At 38.9% G+C, this 19,645-nt stretch overlaps 1 protein-coding gene across 1 annotated transcript in view; it reads left to right on the forward strand.

Moving 5' to 3' along the window:
- The first annotated feature begins 2,657 nt into the window (after positions 1-2,657).
- NRSN1 (neurensin 1) overlaps positions 2,658-19,645 on the forward strand; it is a 20,583-nt gene continuing 3,595 nt past the window's right edge. The window contains exons 1-3 of the mRNA XM_004693290.2: positions 2,658-2,771; positions 4,572-4,635; positions 10,422-10,619. Coding sequence (XP_004693347.1) covers positions 10,431-10,619 — 189 coding nt within the window. The 5' untranslated portion in view covers positions 2,658-2,771; positions 4,572-4,635; positions 10,422-10,430. The remainder of the gene's footprint in view (positions 2,772-4,571; positions 4,636-10,421; positions 10,620-19,645) is intronic.

Below are 19,645 nucleotides of genomic sequence, written 5' to 3' on the forward strand. Positions count from 1 at the left end.
GAGCATCTCTTGAGATACAGACATGGCGGAAAAAAGCTGGAGAGACATGAAGTAAATAAAGGTGGAAGAAAATACACATTGTATTTGAAGAACACCAAAAATGTTTATCGAGATGAGAAATGGACTTCGAAGGGGACAATAAGGTTATAAAGGCCTAATCAAAGACCCCTCTTGAAAACAATTCATGAATCTACAATCTCTCTTGACTTCTCTCTCTGATTTCCATATTTCTTCTGCGTGTAACTCACTTTCTGTTCTAAATGGCAGACATTCAATAAACATGTGTTGAATGATGAATTAATAAGACATTCACTGCTAAGTGTTTCCATGTAATGTAATGCAGGAAAATTGTGCAGTGTGTTCTAAATGAAAATTTAGTTGCTTCAAAATAATTATCTTTGGTCCCTAAAGCTTACAAAACTAATAAATAAAAACTGCTTTGCAAAAGGCAAGATAATAGTGCTCATTCACATTTTAAGAGCATCTTGGAGTCTATAAATCATCTTACTTTTCTCACTAATTCAAATTACTTTGGATTGAGAGAAACAAAAACAGATGTGCTAGTAGAATGTGGCTAATCTATGCTGCTCCAGGCTCCCAGATAGATATATCTTTCCTGTGACAACTCATCAGAAACTTCTGCAGAGGCTAGAGATGGCACAGGTTAGAAGTGATGTGGTAGAAGAGAAACAGCCTGGAAGCTAAGCAGAATTAAGACTCCAAAATGAAAACATCCATAGGCTCCCAATCACTTAACTAAATAACTTTATGAATAATGATTACTTATTATGAACCATGCATTGTGATAAACACATTCCAAATATAATTTTACTTAACACTCATAAAACCATAAGAAGTAGATATTACTATAACAATTTCATACATGAGGAAAATGAGATACAGGGCAAAGAAATTTAGCCAGATTACACAACAGTGGTGGCACAGCCTGGATTAAAAACCAGGCCTGTCAAATTCCAGGTCCTATTTAGACTGCCTCTCTGAGTTGAAAGATGACAAATTCTTCACTCATTACTGAATGAATGATAAGGATCTGGAGATGAGCCTTGAGAAAGGAGAAATCTTAACTCCAGAGAGACCAGGAAACTTACCAAAAAACAATGAAGTTAAACATGCCCTTCCCAAAACCTAGCATCGGAGCAATGGGAAATTTGTGGTGAGCAGAACAGGCAGATGGACAAAGTACACTGCTGAGGGGAGCAGTGGGCAAGACAGGAGAGGTCTGCCACGCCATGTGGGTCACCTCCCTGGCTGGGGATCGAACTCATGCTGAAGCAGCTGCAGCTAGCATCACAGTGCTGCATCAGAATGCAATGGGGAGTTCTTAATCCTTGGATTTTTGCACATGTGCTGATGATATCACAGTCTAAGAATAAATAAATTTTCAGCATATCCACACTGGATATGAGGAAAGGAAGTTAACAAGCAACATGTCAACACTCTCAAAAGATGCACTTTCAAAAAGACCTAGATGGAAGAAGTAAGAAGCACTTACATACTTAAATAGTGTCAAAATGTAATGTTGGAACTGGGGAAAGAATTGTGAACTGGAAAAACACAGAAGTCCTTGGATCTTCTTGAAGCATTTGTTCAGTGTTTGATTTGCTCTGTCCACTATTTAACAAAATAGAGGTGTTTATTAATTTTTAGGCAAAATATCATTGATACCTTAAGTCCTGCCTTTGAAGATCTCAATCCACCTCTCCCATTGAGTAGATGTGTGACCTCTAACAGAGATGTGTGGGGCTGTGTCATTGAATCTAAGTCACATCTCTATACCTCAGTCTCCTCCTCTGTGAAACTGAGATAAAAAATATCTACCACATAGCTGAGATGAGGATTTCATGATTTAGTATGCATAGAATATGCAGCTATGCAATGTATTTAGTGCCATGTCTGGGGTGTAGTAAGCACTATGTAAATGTTAAGTCTTATTTGTGTATAGAATGGCAATGCAAATATTAACTGCTTCAGTAATCATTTTCATTAAATACCACTTTCTGGTCTGCAGAAACTCTCACGAAGCTGGTAGTTATTAGTTAACCTGCTCACACCACAAGTATTCAGAGGCATTCACCAGTAATTTTCTGCTATGCTTCCGTCTTCATGCATGTGTGTGTGTATGTTTCCTCGGATGTCATCATTTAATTCATCTACTTCATCGTTCTTCCATCTCCACTACATAGACTTCCTGAAGTTGGGTTCAGGGTGAGGCGAGGAACTGAGAACCCAGTGGCGATGAATGTAATAAGGTTCATTCAATGGACAGCATTAGGCTCCTCACTTTATATCTCGTTTCATTTTGAGCCATCGATGGCCAGATACTGGGCTGGGCAAGAAGAAAACAGGAGACAGGAAGGTGGAGAAGATGCCCTGCCCGGTGAAGCGTCAGCAGGGCACATGACAAGCTTCCAGATGGCCGGCCACCCTCCCACAAGGAAGCGGACGGGAAGAGAGACTGGCACGTCGCTGGGGCCCCACCCACTTGCCACTCGCCCGCGCAGCGCAGACCCGGCCCCTCTTGGCGGTGGCGGCAGCGGCAGCGGCAGCGGCAGCTGCGCGGGCCTCAGATGCGCGGGCACGCGCGGGACGCTGGGTTGTCAATCACGCGCAGGTTGAGCTCCGCAAGGCGGGAGCAGAGCCGGCGGCGGCGGCGGCGGCGGCGGCTGCGGTGGTGGCGATGGGACCCCAGCGAGAGATCTGCGGCTAGCTGGCTGCACTTGCTCCACGGGTCAGGGGATCAGAGGGGCCAGGTAAAACGATGCTGAGCCCAGGGGTGCCGTTTGTCTAAGCTCGATTTGTTTTCTCCCCTTTCTCTTTTTCCTCTCTCCTCACGTACAAACACTGATTCTCTTCTCTCCTCTCTCTCTCTGTCTCTCTCTCTCTCTGTCTGTCTGTCTGTCTGTCTGTCTCTCTCTCTCTCTCACACACACACACACACACACACACACCTCACCTCACCTCATTCCCCTTTGTTATACGTTTATAAATTTCTACAAAAACCATTCATATTAAAATCCATGAGCATACAAATCAGGGGTAGCCAACTCTATGCTTTGGCGGTTTGTGGTCTGTGTTATGTAAGAATTGGGGAGGTATTCTTAAGAGTTTCTTTACTATGAAACAAAAAAAGTTAGCTATGTGAACGGGTAAATAAAATATATATGTATTTGGAGTTTACAAAGCAGGTTTGACGTCTTTTCCAGGCTGAATTTAACCCCGAACTGCTTGCCCTACTCATTGCCATGTCTTAAAATCTCAAGTGTTTTCATCTGACCTTAGACATACTTCCTTGTTTTGTTAGAAAATGATGTTGGGGTGAGGGCCAAACAAGGAGTGATGACATCAATGAAAACAAACCTGGAGTTAAACAGCTGGGATTAGTTTAACTGGTTCATGACTCTGGCAGAGATGAGATGTTTTCAGCACCCTGGAAAGCTCCTAAACCTTCTACCAGGCCAGCCTTGCGTGCAGGGTGTGTGGAGTTGATTCAACAATAAAACAAAACAAAAGCTGGGAAGGTGATAGATTAAAGAAGAGGGGGTTAACTGAGAGAGACAGGCACAGATGAAGGAGAGAGGGCGAGGGAAGAGAGGCAGAGAAGATAGTGGGTTGTTTTCGTTTGCTTCTCCAGATTCAGGATTTCATTATAACTTGCTTTTTCCCCAAAATCGGCTCACATACCAGCAAAATAAAATTTCAGGGCAAAAAAATGAGTATGGAAGAAGGTTTAGCTATTTTTCATCTACACTGAATCTGGGAAACACTAGAAACAGTCTTTTAGATTTCAACTAAGCTTACTCTCAAGTATTTGAGGTTCTCCTGCAAATGGTGAGTGAGTTTATTCATCAAAAATAAATCCTAATGCCCTCCTGAAAAATCTGGCCTAATTATTACTTTATCTGGCATGACTAGAGTAATGTAGGAAACCAGTAGCTTTATAGCTAGCAATGGCTTTTTAATTAAATCTGGCTTGGGCACCTGTTTTTCTTAGGCAGATGGAAAGTAAAATGATCATAATAGGAAGAAAATGGATATAGGAGTAAAAGTCAACCTAATGAGCAAATCATCCAAAGAGCTTTAATAAGTAGAAAATGTCTGTACACATTAGAAAACGCAATGACTGCAAGATTAATTTATTTCATGAAATAATGGAATAGGGACCAAGCAGAATATAATTATAGAATATTTGAAAAACAAGTAATTTTTTGCTTTGAATTTGTAAAATCAAAGAGGTAAGTCTAATTGGTATTATTCACTAGATAGCATATAATTATAATAAAATAAAAATAGCATTTACATAATGTGTTATAGTTTACAAAACCCTTTTCATTCATGTCACCCCAAGTACTCCGTAAACTATCATGAGAGCTAAAAGTTAGAAAATGTTGTTTTGTTTTTTTTCTTTACAAAGTTACTTTGCTCTGGAATAAGAAGTCCTTTGTCAATGTTTTGTCCACATTAAAATAATTTTTCAAATGTTATAGAAATGTCTTAAGAAATTTGGGTTTGTAACTATATAACATTCTGCAGAGATTTCTTTTCTTAAGTAGGACTGAAGAATGTGCCATTAAAAAGAAAAGTCAAAGAATAAACAAGAGGAAAAGAACTTCAAAGGTATGGCAAATTGTCTCACATGCAGATTTAAAGAAACTTGGAGTCTGCATGTAAAGAAGAAATATTTACTGACTCTAAGTGTATAAAAAAGCTCATAACATATAGCCAACAATTTCTATCACTGTTCTTGGAAATAAAGTATCTCCCAAACAGTCCACTCTTAGAAATATATATTCATGTTTTAAAGTCATACTTATATAATCCCAGAATGCCAGATTTACAAGTTAAATGCTGTGAGCAGACCTTTATGCCTTCCTGTATCCATTCTGAGTCTTACTGAGTCATTTAAGTGTGCTTTTAGTTTGGTGCTGGATTAATGGTCTCAATCAACTATGTGCCTATACCTTTTACAATGGCCCTATGGAAAAGTAGCTCTAATGGGAGCTTCACTCTCATTATCTCAGGATGATTTTATAGAAGAGAAAAGCTGAATGAAAAATAGAATGATATTTCAAAGAGAGTAAACAGAACAAGGCCTGAGTCTGCCCTTACAACTGACTCTCACACAAGCAGCCTTGGGAAAACACTCATTCTTTTTTTTGCCTCAATTATCTGCCTCTTTCCTCTCAAGGAAACCATGAAGACAAATAATATAGTCTGGTGTTCTTAGAGCTTCATGAGGCATAAAGACTTATCTCTCCATTTCTCTATTCAAGTAACAAAAGAAAGTAACTTCTTATACTAGACCTAAATTTTCATTTCCAATGAATTGATATTAGAGTGTGTTGGTACACAGAGACCTTAATAACACAGATATGTCTTTATTCACGTAATACAGGAATTCTTCCAAAGATTCTCAGCATTTATTTCCCCCTACCATTGAAAATACCTCTTTTTGGTGCCTATCTGGTTGCATGTATTCCATTAGTGGTATTTCTTTGTCTAAACTATGAGTCCTTTGCAGCAGACAAAACCACTGTTTCACATAATCTGGAATAGAGTGCTTTAAAAAAATCACAAGGAGAGGGGAGTAAGGGGCCATCAAGGTCATCACCCACTCACACTAACCCATGTAGGACTATGTGCCAAGGAGTCTGAAAATTCTAGAAACCAATGTGCTAAGCACAACAGGAAATGTGATCAGGTAACAGAACAGAAACTAAAATGGTAAACAGGATTAAAAAAAAAAAACCACCCTTGATAGGGCTTATATATTATCATGTATATGGTCTGGCAAATCTTAAATATGTCACATAACACTCAAGTAGTTTAATATGCTCTCTGTAAAAATAAAAACAAATCTAGACAAGTGGGGAGAGAGAGAGATAGATATGGTATTTATAGCCTGATTATAGGAAGCCTCTCAGAAGAAACTGGAAGGGAGTTGTGGTATGATTTTTCTCCTTGCCTAGGTCTCTGGAATGGTATAGAATAGTTGTGCCCTCCACTAGTATAAAATGAATGAACACTCATATGGACTCATTTAAATACAGTACTGGGAAATATTTTCACCCACTCCTTGACCTCATGCATGCACTTCATGGGATGTTACAGACTTCTCAAAAGAAAGGAGCCCTCCAGGGCCTGTCACTTAACAGTCATAGATTTATCATGATTAACTTTTGCAGCTGCATGCTGCAAAAGTTATAGCCACTGAAAGACATGAGCGTTCTCATGAAACCTCACTCCTTAAGGAAAGGTTGAGCTAAACTGAGAAAATCTTGCCATGCCTTCTATTTCTTCTCAACCCTAGTTTACTGCATAATAATTGTTCAGCTTTTAAGGGGATTTCATGTATCATTTTATGATACCGGAGTTGTTGGTTGAGCAAGTAGATTTCAAATAATGATAGCATCTTCTATGGGGTAACAAAAAGGTACCGGTTTTCCTATGGTAAATGGAACCTTGTTGAGATCTTGGAGGTATAAAATTACCACACCAACACGTTAGTTATGCTGTTAAATTCAAGCTCTTCTAAGTACTCATTCTCCCCTATGAGTGAATTTCCATCAGTTACATGTTTGGAAAGAGGGATGAAATTCCTAAGACCAACAGGAACTACTACTTTAGACATTATTATGGTATTATGTTAAATAGTACCATTCAGCCTATTTAATACCAAATAACTTATACCCATCTTATAATTTGTATATTGCTTTAAACTAAAGCTTCATGTTTAACATAAGGAAGCTGAATTTGAGACAACCTAACAATGGATTCATGAAGATATAAGTAGAGGAAGGAAGCTGATAACCCTACTTGCTTATCCAACAAAATAACCAACTGCTTCTGGAAATGTATGGTCAAAGTGTTCTGGAAAACTACATCTAAGAATTATAGGTTATCTGATCCTGTCATCTTATTTTAGTGATGATGAAACCATAGCGTAGGGAGGTTGCCTCAGATGCTATGACTATTTGATTGCAGATGAAGAACGAGCATTAAAGCTTTATGTAGTTAGCACAGTGTGGACCATGTTCTTAAGCTTTGCATGCCTAGAGAGAAAACAAGACTCACTGAGATTTTCTGGAATGTATCTAACATCCTAAAATCTAAGCTGATTTAGAGTAGAGCCTTCTATCACTCAGGCTCAAAACATTTGTTTTATGACACTTTTTATCTCTTTTGTGATTTTCTCCATATTGTGTTTAGCAAAGTTGGACTACTGAGTCTCATCCTATAAAACAGAAACATTTTAACCTACTGTGCCGGAAACAAGCTGTGCAGGGAATGACTACAATATGTCACACAGTCCGGCTCTGAATCAAGCTCAATCCTGAGAAGGAACAACTTCAGTTCATAAGGAAAATAACTTTTACTGTTGCTATGAAGGATTTTTGTTGTTGTGACCCCCATCACATCTATTTTTGTAATTTTTTTCTGGTCAAATTTTTGATGCTTTATAGGAAAGCTAAAAATATATATTTAGAGGAGTCAGTTCTAATCATGCAAGTATATGATTCAGTCCATACTCCTGCTTAGTGTATTGTCATCTTTCATCTGTCCCCTGATTCATGCTGCAACCTTTAGCAGATGATTTTTCTCTGCCTCAGTTTCTTCAATGACAAACAAAATTAGTAATACTAATCTCCTCTCACCTTGACTGAAACTTTACTGGAATGTCAAATCTCAAAGAAAACTGATTTCAAACAAAGTGCCTTTGAAATTATTCTACTTACAAATCACTAGTAATCACCTCTTATGAGTCACCTTCTTTGTATAAGCATTAAATAAAAGATACTTAAGAAACCATAGTAACACTAGCACTAGAACTATGAAAACTATGTTAACAAATAATTTGATCCTTAAATTTTGCTGCTCTAATGTAGGTTTCCTTAGAAACATCTTGCTATTTTTTATGAAAAAATATCCTTTTGAAATGTTAAAAATTAAAACAGACACAAAAAAATCCCTTTCCCCCCACCCTTGCACTCCCCTTCTAGAATTCTCTGGATGGTAACTACACATGAACAGGAAGAAATCATTCAGGTAGACACTAGATATAATACTGATCAATGCCAAAATAGATGAGGTCTTTGTTCACCATCAGTAGTACCTATTCGCATCACATATCTAAGATCAGAATCATATTTCCCTGAATTTGACTACAGTGTCTAATCAAAATCCATTTGTGGCGAAGGGCATACATGTACGCTGAGTTTTTATTGGTTCCCTTTGTGAGACACAGAAATGTTAACTCTTCCTGACTTTCATTTGGTTATTAGCTCCATGATTTTTTTCCAGTCAAACTAAAGTGACTACACAGGAACATTTGAAAAAAAGGAATTTCGATATTTTTTCCTCTTGGATAAGTATTGGTCTTTGGTTTCTTCGCAAGAAACCATTCAGGCCAGAAATGACAGTTGGTAAGTAAATGAAAACATTTCAAATATCTCCTGTTCACTGGGATTCTAGCAAGCCCTGAGAAAATTTGGTAAAATGAGAAAGTACTCTTCTATCATGTTTCTTGCTTTGTCATGTTGAGATTGACTACATTTCTAAGGAAACCCACTTAGAGGATAATTGGGAAATCCAAACAAGTGTTTTATGTTAGTAGCTAACATTTCTGATTATATAGATACCAGAAAACTAAAGAACAGAATAACTGAGAATTCCTTTACTCATCACAACTGTTAGTTCACAATAATTAACTTTTTTTTATCATGTATTAATAACAAAGTACCCCTCTCAAAGGCGAAATCTAGTTTATTAGGTCAACTATAGTTGAAAATTTCATCTTTAAAAGGCAGAATCTCAAACAATCCACCCATAACATAATTTCATTTAACAGTTTTTATTTATACTAGACACCATATGGGCAACAGTAGAAAGGCTGGATCTACCCACTCACCACCTCAGCCTCTAACATCCCACATAGACAGATGTAGCCACAAAAAAATGAATGAAATATATGATGTTGGGGTCAGTGCAGTGTAAGTGATTGGCTAATCTAACTTTTATTCATAAAACATAGTGCACACATTGTTCAGCAGCTTTTAACAAAGCTTCTGTACAGCTTGGCAATGCATTAAAACATTAAGATACACAAGACCCAAAGGCAAATTATCAAACTACTAAGAGTATCACTGTGTAGATTCTACAAGGGAATCTATAAGAACCTGAAAGAACAGTCCAAGACAATTTCCATCTGCAATAACTGAGTGTGACTGTCTCATTCTTTAACAAAGAATCTTGGATCCTAAGAGATTAAAGATTTTCTGTCAAGACAATGAAAATATCAATTTCTTTCTTGCCATTTCTCATTATTTCATGCTTGAATTTTTGCATAATTTAAGTGAGTTTGGCTGTTGTGTCTAGTTTCATTTATGGAGGGCAAGTTCTAGTCATTATGAATTTGGAGTAGTTTTGCACTAGCTAGAAAAGAAGTTTATAAGAATGATACAACTTTACACTTCCCTGAAGATATGCAGATGGTCCCAACAGGCACATGAAAAGATGCTCATTCTCTCTTATTATAAAGGAAATGCAACTTAAATCAACAATGAGGTATCACCTTACCGCTCTGAGAATGGCTACTTTCCAAAAGACAAGAAATAACAAATATTGGAGAAGATGTGGAGAAAGTAGAACACTTGTACACTTATGATGAGAATGTAAATTGGTGCATTCATTATGGAAAACAGTAAGGAGATTCCTCAAAAAAAGTATAAAGGAGAAATTCTATATGATCCAATTATCTCATTTCTAAGTTTCATCTAAAGAACTGATTCAGAAGAATACAGGCATTTCCAAATTCATTGTAGCCAAGAGTTAAACATATATACACAAACACACACACATGCACAATGGGATACTACTCAACAAACTCACATACACACATACAGAAACACACAAACACATAATGGAATACTACCCAACTGTAGAAAAAAAGATGAAATCTTGCCATTTGCAACAACATGGATGGACCCAAAGGCATTAAGCTTAGTGAAACGAGTCAGGAGAAATACTATAGACTTTAACTCATATGTGGTATCTAAAGAAACAGATCAAATGAATAAACAAAATCAAGCAAAAATAAATTTTAGGCTAGATGGTGAAATATGGAATTAGACTTTGCGTGGTGAACATAATGCAGTATATACAGATGTTGATTCATTGCGAGGCACACACAAAACCTACATAATATCATGAGCCAATATTAGTTCAATAAAAAATTGTAAAGGAAAGAAAGGATTTTTAAAATGTCTTTCTCTAAGAAAAATGCATTGTTCACATAGAGGTTTTCTGTCACTGACATTACCCAACCTAGTTCTCACCTTTGAAATTCCTTCTGATCATGAGGGCAGAGCCCAGAGGGGCTGATACACATGCATCTCTCATTCCAGCTGTGAAAGATGAGTTCCTGCAGCAATGCCTGTGGCTCCAAGAAGGTGCTAGCTGCAACTGAGGGCGGATACCAGCGCTATGGAGTCCGGTCCTACCTGCACCAGTTCTATGAGGACTGTACCACTTCTATCTGGGAGTATGAGGATGATTTCCAGATCCAGAGATCACCTAACAGGTGGAGCTCAGTATTCTGGAAGGTATGTACACAGCATATGTTTAACTTGAGAAATGGAAAAGTTATTTGATATGTCACTTCAGAGACCTGAGATATTTAGCACATAGTTGTTAAACACCCTTGTGATACTAAATGCAAATTTCCTCCTTAGGAAAGAGAATCAGAAACTTGAACTAAAGAAAGTTTTGCAGATGAGACAACATAGATATGCTTCCCATCATTTTTATTATTATTATCACTATTAAATGTGTCCTGAAATTATTATTTAAAATGTGCTAGGAAATTATTATTTTTATTATTTAAAATATGCTATGCCAGGGAATTCATCAACTGTGAAGCTATCCATTGGCAAAATATGATGCTTTTAGCCTCCCTGAGAGTCTTGGTAAATATCATTTGACAAACTGCAACAATTATTCAAAAGAATTGGATATTTCGAATGAGTTAATGCTGAGACATAATATGGTAACCAGAATACCAGCGCTGCTTCTACCAGAGGTAGAGTGATGAAACCATCTGATACTCAGGTTCCTTAAATGACAGAGCATCACTGAACAATGAGTTCCGTCATTGCACATATAATTAGTGAGCATCTATCCTGTGTCAAGAAAATGCAAAGTGCTAGAGACTAAAGTGGCAACCAAAGAAGAAAAAGTCCCCATATCATGAAGAAACATGGGAAACAGACCGTAAGTCACTAAAGGACAGAATAGAATGTCAGGTAGCATCAAGTGCTGGGAAGAGACATACACCAGAAGGGGGAGAGAGGGAGCAACAGGACTGGCATTTAAATAGAAAGCCTTTCAGAGATGTTGACATTTGAGGAAATAGCAGCATGAGCTGAGAGAGCACACTATGAAACTATTGAGCTGAAGGTCATTCGAGGCTGGGAAAATAGCAAGTTCACAAACTCTGAAATGGGAACAAATTTGGTGTATTTCAAAGTTACACAAACCTTCTATAGGTTAAACATAAATCTCGGCAACCTCTTGGTTAACAAGGGACCACCCTGATTCGAATGGAACTCAAGAAGGAAAGGACTGGAATGTATTGAGAAAAAAATAACAAAGTGCTGATGATTTTTATGTTGAACCTTGTTAACGAGGTCTTTGGATTTTACCTCCAGAGACATGGGAAATCACCTGAACTCTTTGAAGCTGAAGAGTAACATGAACCATTTAATATTTTAACAGGATCATTCTGGTTATTGTGCAGAAAAATAGGTGATAGAGGACAATGTATAAATAATTAGATGACATTCAGGCCAGAGAAGACGGTGGCTTGATTAGAGTAAGATTAGTGAAGATGGTAAGAACAGTCAGAAGTAGCATTAAATTTGAAAGCCCAGATGTCAAGATATGCTGATGAGTTAGATATCAGAGGGAAAATCAAGCACAATTCTGAGGTTTGCAGTCTGAGCAATTCAATGAATGGTGTTATAATTTACAGGAATGGAGAATACTAGCAGTAAGCAGTAGTGATGGGAAGGGAACCAAGAGCTTGATTTTGGCTGTGTTATATCAAAGATACCTACCAGACATGCACATGGAGATTTCTGGTAGCAATTTAAACATAGCAATCTGCAACTCAGGGATTAGGGGTCACTGATATATAGAATGTATACAATGCACCAGTCTAGACAAGATCACCAGGAAAGAAGGAACACAGGAAAGAAGAAGGCATTGATATGTCCCAACATTTGACAGTCAAGAAAGGGATCAATACTCAGGATGTACATGACACTGAATCATCTATCGATGATGCTTCAGGTACATTCTAGATCTAATACACTGTGTGCTGGGTTTTTCAATTATACCCAGTTTTCTCCCAAAAGATTCCAGAAGTTTTGACTGGCATTATATATATTTGCCATTTATTGGCAATATAATTTAACAAGAAACAATGTAGCAGATTGAGTATGAATATGGACTCTGTCTTCAGATTACATGGGTTCAAATTTCAGTTCTTCCATTTAATAGTTCTGCAACTCTGGGCAAGTTAATTGACTTAGTGGACCTCCAATGGTCATAATATAGTAACTACCACATAAAGTTGTAAAATTACATGGGATAATACTTACAAAGAGCTTACAATATATCTGATACACTACTAACATTACCCAATGCTACTTGGGGCAGTGAATTTTGAAATAAAAATAAATAGGAAATACAGAATTAGACAACATAGCTGTTAATAAGGGATTACGTAAGACCTGGGTTAGTTAAAAATTTTGCTAGTGTTCCTTGTTCCTTATTAGAATTGGTCCAGCCAACATCCTCGCCCTGAAGAAATGTAGCTCTGGTGAATTCTGACTGGTGTGGACCAATGAAATACATTGCTAGAATTGGTACATTTTGTATTTACCCAGATAAGTGGGTGGTTACTTCACTATGTGTCAAAATATATATACACATTTGCCTGACAGATCTGTTGAGTTAAATGCCTAAATGCCATTGACATACAGATTATTTTAAGTGTTTCTGTGAATTCAGAGCATTAGTGGTTATGTGATTTGTGAATCTTTATACCCATTCAATATAAGCACGTGGGTTTAAAATAAAGAACTCCAAGTTAGTGGGCAGACTCAGACCTCAGATTTTAATATTTCTCCCATTCTATTTTACATAAAGAAGATCTGAAAATATTTATACCTGTGGTGCTGGGCCTACATCAAAGAATAAAAACAGGCAAAAGTCCATGAGGTAATAGAATTATTATTTGAAGAAAACCCAAATCCTATACTCATATCCTAGTAATAAAACTCCAGACCTGGAATTCAGACATCTACTGTCAACCTACATAATCCAAAAATTCACTCTCTTAGAAACCTTACCTCTAGCGAAAAAATTAACTAACCACTCTGAGATTTTCTCCTAGGGAACATAAGTGAATTCATTCTAATTTGACTTATGGAGAACTTCCTACCAATACAGAGAAAGGTACTGGCTATGAACATGTTTAAATTACTATGATCCCTTTGTATGCTTTTGTTTTTATTTTCTTTTCTTCAAAGATTTATTTATTTATGTACATAAGAACTGGGGTACAGGTCAGGGGTGCAAGGGATGAGAGGATTCACCAGAGACAGAGAGGGGAGCAGAACAGGCATTTCTACTGAAATACATTGCTGAGAGGCGCAGCAGGTGAGACAGGAGATGTCTGCTGCGCCTTGTGGGTCAGCTCCCTGACTGGGAATCGAACTCGTGCTGCAATGCCTGCAGATAGTTTCATAATGTTGTACCTTGAACAATTATGCCACCAGGGAGGGCCCCTGTTTTCATTTTAAATTGCATCTATAAGTGGTTCAAGTAGCTTTCTCTTTCCTCTTCCACTATTGTGTTGCTAATGTTATGTTGAGGGCTTTGCTCAGAGTGTCTCAACAGGACTCTTCCCTTGAGCCATCTTCTTAGCCATGGAGAACTTGGAGGGGCTCAATGAGAACAGAAAAATAAATTAAATGGGAATGCATTAGAATCTTTGCTCACAATCACCTACGTAACTTCTATCTCACTGTGCTATTCTTTCTTTTTAAGCAAATAGAGCTGATTACTATTAAATCTTGTGCAGATACTATTATCGGCTGTCAGAAGTATAAGGCAAGAACCCAGGAGAGAGATGTAGGCTAGAGTTAGAGGTTTGGAAGTCACTGGTAGTGGGGAGAATTGAAATAACCATCACAGATTAAATCCCGGAAAAAATACATTGAACAAGAGGAGTGAGTCAAGTATGCAACCCGGGGAACATCAGGAATTTAAGAAGAGTGTCTGACAAAATAGTTTAAGTGACTTGTTAAAGGGTACATGCCGAAACAGGAGAAGTTGTGTCAGTGATAAAAAATGTGTGTGGGTTTTCAGAATGCCTGAGTGTTTAACAGTGACTGCAGAATATTCAAATGAAACAAGAAGGAAAAATTACATTGATTAGGAGTTCCATACCGACCTCAGAGAGAATAGCTTCAGTGAAATCACACAAGACTCCACTTGGCTATCAAGGATGAAAATGTTTCCCAGAGGAAAACATTCCGTAGAATAGCTTTTAAAGATGGAGGCACTTTGTGTGCAGTAAGGACAGAACCACAGTAAGGTAGGAGAGAGAAAATGAGGGTTTCCACCACCCAGGTGAAGGGGTGTTGTAAAGATAGTAGGAAATAGCATGAAGATACTATAAAATGCAGCAATCGGCTATTGTTTTGGAAAGGTTTAGTGTCCTTACTCAAGTCAGACACGAGACTTTAGACAGTTGTGCTGGAATCTGCTGTCACGGCCGGCAGGTGACACCACTCCAAGCTCAGCTCCTACTAAGCAGAGGTCATTGGCAGCCCTTGGGGATGACAGAGAAGTTTTCACTCTTGAAACACTTCCCCTGAATTACCTCTAACCCAGATGGCTCCTTTCACATTTAGCTCCATCCAGCATTTTCCCCACTCATGCTGTTCTTTCCTGCCACACTAGTTCTTACTTCCAACAGTCATTACGCCCTCCTCTGCCAGAACAGCTGTGTGGTTCTTCTGCCAGCTTTGCTTATTGGAATGAACTGCACTTTAAGACCTCATCAGCTCTCGGAGATACAACAAACGGAATACTGGTCAAAATAACAGCAGTCTCTGGCTTGGCGTTCCTACACACAGAATTGCTGGAATCCATCTATCCAATCCACCCTTCCAACAGCAGAGTTTTGGTTTTTGTGTATCCTTCCACAGCCAAAAGAACGCAGAGCTGCAGCCCAAAACCTGTCCTTGCTGCTGTCTTTAGGAATTGGCATGTGTGGACAGGTATTTCTCACTCATTGTTGGTGTTGCTTGAACCCTGAGCAAGCTGCTGTGGTTTGCCTGTGGGAGAACCCTCGCCAGCATCTTCCAACTCTTCTGCATGGTCCAAATGGAGCTGCATTCTCTCGCAGACCTTTAAAAGACTTCTGTATTGCACTGTTTTTAAAGATTTGTTTATTTATGCACACAGAACTGAGGTACAGGCCAGAGATGCAGGGGTGATGAGAGGATTCACCAGAGAAGGGGGAGGGAGAGCAGGCATGTGGATGAAGTACACTGCTGAGGGGAGCTGGCCTGACAGGAGAGTTCTGCTGCGCCTTGCTTGACAGTGCTGTGCTTTAACCTATTATGGCACCGGGAGGACCCCTCTGTATCGCATTTTTAAAGTCCATTGAATAGACCCTGTTTTGGAGACCTACAATCACTGCAAATTAAAGCTATATCCAGAGATGACTTTTCTGATACTGTATGTGAAACCCCCACATTTTCATTCCTTTCTGTGTGCCATCATGGTTCTAGGATGAAGCTGATAGATGCCAACATCCCTCCTCCCCTTCTTCATACTCTCCGGGAAGTTGAGTCTCAGGAGACTTTTGATGTCATCAATTGCTTCTTCTTGCCTGCTACCCCAGACTCTCTCTTACATGTTTTAACAAGTTGAGTCTCAGCTGGGCACATCTCTTAGAGGTCCTCCTTAGATTTGCTTTGATGGCATCTTCAGAATCTTTGGTGTCAGCTCTTCATTCTATCATGCCCTTTTTGTGGGTGACGGGTCTCTCTGATTCTCTGAAATTAAGTGGAAAAGGGAGAAGGCTCAGTACAGCCAGTCATTCTCCATTCTCCAGTTCTCAGAGTGAGCAGGAGTTCTGCCTTCTGCGAGGCATGGTTTGCCTTTTAGTTTCGGAGTGATGTTCCAAGAGTAGTTTTAATGTATAAAGCACAGCTCAATGGAGGAGTGGACTGGGAATCCATCTCCTGACTCCAAAGACAGAAGTGGGGTGGTTAAGTTAGTCAGTCAAGAATATTTGTTGAGCATGAGGCTAGAACAAGCTCTGTGGAGACATGACAGAAAGCTTTGGTCTGGTTGCCCTCAAGTAGCTCAAAAACTAAGATGCAGTTTTTCTGACCCTCATTTTTTGAGAACTAGCATCAGATCTTGGGAGGGGAGGTAATGCATTGCCAGTGAAGAGTGCGGTGAGGTGTGTTGCCGGATGACCTAAGTTAATTTCATTTCTGCATTCAGAATTGTCCAATGTGAGTCATTTTCTAAAAGTTATAAATAATGGTTAGTCTTTGAAGGTGCATTTTAGAGAAATATAGAAAGACTTCCAAAATGTCCTTTCTTACTACCTAATCTTGCCAACAGTCCTTATAGCTTCTGCAGAAGTTTGTTTTTTTGTTTTTGTTTTTGTTTTTTAGAAGACTGACATTGATCTTTCTGTCAGTTTGTCAGCTTCTTTATATGACATAATGGGAATTTGTCCTAGAGTCTCTATTCTAATGAAAAAATGATAGCCATCCTATTCAAAATACTCATTAGCAAAGTATCACGGGAGAATAAGAGCAGGAATGGGACTTACAGCATGCACACCTGGGCTTCAGTCAGGTCTTCGATTCTTCAAACCTGTTTCTTACGGGTGAAATGGGATAAAAATATTTACCCTGGCCCTTCCTGGTGGTGCAGTGAGTTAAAGTGCAGCACTGCAAAGCTGGCCACAGCCACTTCAGTGCGAGTTATCCCCACACTGGAGGTGACCCACATGGTACGGCAGACCTCTTCAGACCCTCCCACATGGCACTGCAGACCTCTCCAGACCCTCCCACTGCTCCCCTCAGCAGTGTACTTTGTCGATCTGCCTGTTCTGCTCCCGACTCTGTCTCTGGTGAATCCTCTCACCACCCCTGCACCTCTGGCCTGTGCTCCAGTTCTGTGTGCACAAATAACATATGTATATATATTTTCCCTGCACAAGACACTAGTGAGAATCAAATGAGAAACACACCTAGCCAGCTCTGAACATGCTCACCAAAGCTGGCTGTGCTTACCCCTTTAATGGGTTCATGAGTTCATGGATCTGTTTTCCTTCTAGTATCCAAACCTTCATTATTAATGGATTACCTTGAAATTCAACAAGTACATAAGTTTAATAAATACACTTTCAATGTTTAAGATTAAATGGTGGTATGCATTGGGTTATTTTTCCAACTTTGTTATTCTAACAGTAGTTAGAAATAGGAAGAAATGAAAAACGTGTTTAACAAATACATAAATGTATTAGCTCTTCTTTATTCTAAGTGCTAAATAATTATCTCAATGCTATTACCAATGCATAATAATTTTATGAGCATTGCATTTCCAAACAACAACAGTAATAGCTATTTATGATCATTTATTACTTAGCCATGCACAGGGCTTTCAAACATGGTCTCACTAAATTCTTCTAACTCTGAGGTAGGTATTATTACCATTTGTCATTTTATAGTTGGGGAAATTTACAAGAAGGTTTAAGTAATTTTATTTATATGGTTGAAATGACAGCAAGCATGTATATCTGGGTCTGTTTATTCCAAACTTCTGAATTTAAACCAACAAATGGTCTATGACTTTCCACTTTCAGTGTGTACGTTTTTTAAAAAAGATTTATTTATTAATGCATATAAGAGTTGGGGTGTAGACCAGAGGTGTGGGGGGGGGGTAAAAGAATTCACCAGAGACAAAGTGGGGAGCTAAACAGGCAGATAGGCGGAAATATACCACTGAGGGGAAGAGCAGACGAGAGGTCTGCTGTGCCATGTGGGTCTCTTCCCCAGCTGGGGATGGAACTCCTGCTGCAGTGGCTGCAGATAGCTTCATAATGCTGTGCCTTAACCCCTTGCACCACCAGGGAGGCCTGGTGCATCAGTTTTAATAGAATTTATGTCCATCTATTTTGATCTCCATCTACTACTTTTAACAACAATCAGCATGCAAAGCCCAATTAACTCAACGTCAGAGGAGTAAGAGCCTGGCCTGCGGACCAATTGGACAGGTGGTTTCTATCCATGCCTTTGCTACTTTCTAGCTGTCCTTCCCCAGGTCAGTGATCTCCCCCTCCTCCCAAATAAGAGGCTACATTTCCACATCTATGTATTTACACTTCCCCCCTACTGGGGAAAGGGTTAATAATATAGACTATCAACAGCCTCCGGCCAAAACCACCAGCAACATACCTATATATTGAACAAGCTGGGTGTATCTGACATCAAGAGAAAAAGAAGGAAGGAAGCTCTAGGAATTCCTAGAGCATTCAGTAAGTGTGTGAGAAAGAATGTACTACAGGGCTTTGGATGGGTGGTCTGGGAGGATCTAACGCGGCAAAAGTTCACTCTGGATTATCAAAGGCAATTCTATTATTGTCTATCTTATGAATCTTACCTAGAATGGGAGAAGAATAGAGTAGACAAAGCTATAACTAGTAAAGAAACAAAAAGTCATTCACATTAGCTGGAGTGAAGGGACCGTGTGGTGCTGGGGGTGGGGGCTGGCATTTTGTGGTTTGCAGAATGACTTTGCTTTTGCATCTGTGCTTAGACAGAAATTCAAAATGGGCTTATTTGGTCTCATTTCATCATGCACACAGAGTGAAATGATCTGATACTGAGGTTCTATGAAGTGGATTGTGCCAACATGGTATTGCTGTAAGCTCCCAACTATCTTCTAAATCAAGCCCAGTGCACAGTCAGGCCAGCTCCTGGATATCAGGGCTGCTTCTCTCTTCCTCAAAGCCAAAATGAGATATTGTAATCAAAAGCTTTCTCAGTTGCAAAATGCTTTTTCAGTTGCAAAGCTTTGCACAAGTGTGAAGCTCAAAGGAAAAATCAAGTGTCACAGTTTCTGGTTGGCTTTAAAGTCAGAAAGTGTCTCCTTTCTGCTGCTTTTGTTGTTGAACAAAGAATTTTTAATGAGAAGCATTGCTGTCCCTTTATTCTATTTCTATATGTAATAAACATGATTTTTTAAAAATATTCAATAACTGAGTCATGAAAAGCTTACAGAAGTGATATGACTTACTTCAAAATTCTCACCTGCAATGAATTCTCAAGCAATAGTTGCGTTTGTTTTCTCTGGGTAAAAGTTTTTCCCTGTGCTTTTCCTGAAGTAGTAATTTCATTAAAAATCCCAGCTGGTGGTGGGACTGCAAACTAGTACAACCATTATGGAAAACTGTTTGGAGGTTCCTCAAACTGCTAAACATGGAGCTTCCCTACGACCCAGCAATCCCACTCCTAGGTATCTACCC

The sequence above is a fragment of the Condylura cristata genome, unplaced genomic scaffold (assembly GCF_000260355.1).
Source record: "Condylura cristata isolate star-nosed mole 26May11 unplaced genomic scaffold, ConCri1.0 scaffold00037, whole genome shotgun sequence".
Lineage (NCBI taxonomy): Eukaryota > Metazoa > Chordata > Mammalia > Eulipotyphla > Talpidae > Condylura > Condylura cristata.